Genomic DNA, 3,973 nt, shown 5'->3' on the forward strand with positions numbered 1-3,973 from the left:
CGGACACGTCCACTGCTGTGTTAAAGGTGCAACAGTGTCTGTGCTGCTCGCTACGAAGCAGCGAGTGGAAACACTTTTAAGTGGATGCATGAAGAATGACATTTGAACTTTATCCGCTAATCAAAACAGCAGCAGATGAAGATTCTATGCTAAAATGGTATGCATTAGTCGATACAGTACAGAACTGTTACCATTTAGATTGAACAGGTTTCTAGCTTAAAGGATTCACGTAGCGCTATCATCAGGTCAAAGGTCACCTTCTACTACAAATCAATGACTTTTCCCATGAGCCTCCACTGTACTTTGTGTGCTAATAACATGTTAGCATGCCAACTCGTTAGACTAAGATGGTGAAAATTGTCATGTTAGCATCAGCATGTTAGCATGTTGAGGTTAGCATTTAGCCCAAAGACAGGTTTCGAAAGAAATAAAGTTTTGAAAACTGACTATACTACTTGTCAGAATGAGACTGAAACGCATCATCAATGCCTCAATTCTCCAGCTTCCCGTAACACCCGAAGGCAACACTTAAATTATCATTTGATTTAGTGACCCAACAAATATACCTCTCAGGATTTAGAATGAAGTCTTTCTCACTATTATCTTCATTGCCAATTGGCAAATGGCAAAAGTCCCCGATCCAATTCACCGCCAAGTGTTCTTGGCTCAAAGCCACGCTTTCCAACAAATCTGATGGATATCTGTTCAGATGTTTTAGAGATATCCCTCTGGCAGAAAGACAGGGAAACAATCTAATGTCTCTCTCTCAGTGCTACAATCACAAAAAGTAGAATAAAGGCAACTGTAAAGGGCCGACTCCCCCTACTGGTGTCCGGCTTTGCAACACAAACAAAAGTAAAGAAAAGACAACTGCTTAAAAAAGATAAAACATGAAAAGATTATGGAATGTGGCGGGCAGACGATATAAATCATGTGCACAGAGAAAAAAAACTCACATTATCCTCGGTTTTGTGTGCATAAGAAGGCACAGAGAAGCAACAATGAAAAGCTGAACCCAGATTTCAAAAAACTTTTTTAATGAACTAATAATTATAATGTACAATATAAAAAGTGACTACAAACAGAACAATAAAAAAGATGCTATGATATTAACAAGAAGTGTTTGGTCTTTGTGACCCTCCTGGATTATTGTACACCTTGAGTCGCCCGTTATGATGAGTCACTAAAATGTTTTACCTCTGAATTATGTCCGTTTCATTCTGGAAGTTTCTGAACAGGAAATCATCTTGGCTTTGTTGAAATTTTAGAAACAGGATGTTTTTATGCACTTATGAATCAGATTCAGGCTCAGGGAATACAATCAGCTCTCCAGGTTTCTTGTTTTTAAAAGTACAATTAACATTTTTTAATCCTTACTCTGAGCCAAATCTAACTCGATTAGAACTAAAAACTCAGAACCAAAATGTTTAGGTTTGTGACGCGTGTGAAAGTCCACGGTCACCATTGCATCTGCGCGTCTGTGTTTACCTACAAAGAGGTGTGTGTGTGCTGTGTGGAGGAAGGGGAGGCGACGGCAGCGGACGAGGAGAGTACAGAGATGGGGGGCTGAGGTGTGGAGGAGGAGGGGACGGAGGAAGAGGAGGCGGCGGTGGTGGCAGCTGATGATGCAGTCTCTACTTTGCTGCTGTGTGTGATGAAGCGCAGTCGCAGCTTCATGGCCGGACGCAAAGTCATGATGATTTTCTCCACCTAGAGAAAAGATCGACAGATCGAAAGGCAGTTATGTATCGATAACCAAAACGTTAGGGAGAGAAAGAGACTTTGATCAGTTCAGGAAAAGCAACATACTTTATAATACTACAGGAGGAGAGTATGTTGCCTGAGTAGAAATTGAAAACCTCTGCTTTAATATCTACACCTCTTTAATGTTGCAGCTGGTAAAGGTGGAGCTGATTTAAACTACTTTATCTGTTTACCCTGTCCCAGGGATCAATACAGTTTTACCTTAATTAATATTATGACATTGTCATTTATTTGTAGATTATATTTAGTTTTATTAATATATTATATTACTAACAAATAATCTGCAAGGTAACGTTCCTTGTTTTGAAATGGTCACTCAAAGTGAACACTGCTCAGTGTTCACTGGCTGCTTTGTCTATTAAATTAATGTTTAAGCCTCAAGCACAAATGTAGCTACAGTTTCATCTCCTCTAATTAACTCAGGTGTCAGGTCTGGTCACTGGTGGGGCGCCGTCTTGCTGCACAGGAGGCGACAGATTCAAGCTAAAAATAATTTCATCTTACTTGAAGTCTGGGAGCACAAGGTCTCCATTTGTCTCCATTTTTTATTTCATCTGATATTTTGTTGTAGCAGCTCGTTACTGTGTACTGTAGTTTTTAAAGCTTTGAAATTGGTTTGTATTATACCATTTGAATAGAAGACAGTCTCACCTGATCCTTCACACTGTCTCCAGTGTACATGTATTTAATGTGATAGAGGAAGTCACAGATTGGGTCCATGTAGCTGAGGTGTTGGCAGTGTTGGTCCACCGCCTGGAGCATCTCATAGAACGCCACGCCAATCTGAAACACACAAAACAACATATATTGTGTTAAAGTAAATAGAACTTAAGAAATGAAAACTAAAAAGTTAAAGGGGACATTATTGTGCATCCTTTATTGTGTTGTAATCATAATTAATGTGTACCTCCAACATGCATCGCGTCCTCTCTTGCTGGAAGCGCTGCAGGAATGGCCCCACCAGGTGATACACGTAGAGTAACTGGAACTCTGTCAGGACGATGGGCTTCAGCGTCTCCGACAAGAACCTACACAAACAAAAATGTATGATGACGTGACAACCGTAAATGATATGCGTGTTAAAGAAAATAAAGAAGGCTGGGGGGGGGGGCGTGATAAGAGGGAGAGTGTGAAAGACTTCCTTACTTGGGAATCAGAGACAGCTGTCCGATAGATGAGTGATGCCACACGGCGTGCGCCAACGCTAGCACATAACTGCAGTTCATTTCGCTGTAGCTCTGGTGACAGGCTGTGAAGTCGAGCAAGGCGAAGGGGTAACCTGCCCACTCCATCTCCGATGTCAGTGGCGGAGAGCCGATCACAGACACGATGCGGTCGTGGAGGACGATCCAGTAGGGCTCCTGGAAGAGGGGAGACATGGTGAACAAACTCGGTGCGAAACCATCAAATAGTTAAAAAGGCACAAGGAGTAGGATTTGTCGGTCGCGGTTTGTAAACGCAACATTCAAAGTTGACCCCTCCTCCCCTGCTCAACGAGGGTCAGGGTTCTTAGCTCTTGTAGGCGTGCTTATAAAATGGGACCTGTTCGCTAAAGAATAAAAAATCAAATCCAGGCTGCAGGGCCTCTGCAGATACGAACACCACCACACACACACAAGAGGGATTGTTCCATGCATTGCTTTTTAGGGAAAGCCTACTCATTGTGCCTTCAGGAGACTGTGGTGATCTTTTGTGAGTCTTTTTCTTACAGGAAGTGCAGTGATCACAAGTCCAATGGCATTCATCCAAGCAGTGATGTTCTCCCTTGGAACCAGAGGTTGGCTGAAAGGTGAAAGAAAACATGGTTTGACTGATCAATAATTCACATCCAACTCTTATAGCAGCAGTACACGCATACAAGAATATTAATACAACACACTACAGTCATTTCTCCCACGATCAGAGCCAGAAACACTCTTAAGGGTACAGTCACACAAGCACTTGCCAAGAAGATATTTGCCTGAAAGTTCACCAAACGTTGAACTCCTCTACTCGGGAGGCGAATGTTAATTTAGCGCACGTGTGACCGTGTTCTAAACTCTATTGTACCTCTTCAACACAACATTGAGCAGAGCGTTGCCGACATCTTTTCCCGGCACGGCCAAAGCCATCAGCTCCACGCAGGTGACGTGCAGGGCGTGGGCCGCGGGGTTGGGGAACTCGTTGAACCTCCAGTCACAGTTGGGGAAGGGACCGGGTGACTTTCCAG

At 42.8% G+C, this 3,973-nt stretch overlaps 1 protein-coding gene across 1 annotated transcript in view; it reads right to left on the minus strand.

Annotated features, from left to right (window-relative positions):
* Window positions 1-1,015: 1,015 nt before the first annotated feature.
* med23 (mediator complex subunit 23) overlaps window positions 1,016-3,973 on the minus strand; it is a 20,434-nt gene continuing 17,476 nt past the window's right edge. The window contains exons 25-30 of the mRNA XM_029425358.1: window positions 3,814-3,973; window positions 3,474-3,546; window positions 2,911-3,125; window positions 2,672-2,792; window positions 2,416-2,547; window positions 1,016-1,710 (exon numbers count right to left, since the gene is read on the minus strand). The exon at window positions 3,814-3,973 is cut by the window's right edge and continues 6 nt beyond it. Coding sequence (XP_029281218.1) covers window positions 1,489-1,710; window positions 2,416-2,547; window positions 2,672-2,792; window positions 2,911-3,125; window positions 3,474-3,546; window positions 3,814-3,973 — 923 coding nt within the window. The 3' untranslated portion in view covers window positions 1,016-1,488. The remainder of the gene's footprint in view (window positions 1,711-2,415; window positions 2,548-2,671; window positions 2,793-2,910; window positions 3,126-3,473; window positions 3,547-3,813) is intronic.

This window comes from Cottoperca gobio, chromosome 24, assembly GCF_900634415.1.
Source record: "Cottoperca gobio chromosome 24, fCotGob3.1, whole genome shotgun sequence".
Classification (NCBI taxonomy): domain Eukaryota; kingdom Metazoa; phylum Chordata; class Actinopteri; order Perciformes; family Bovichtidae; genus Cottoperca; species Cottoperca gobio.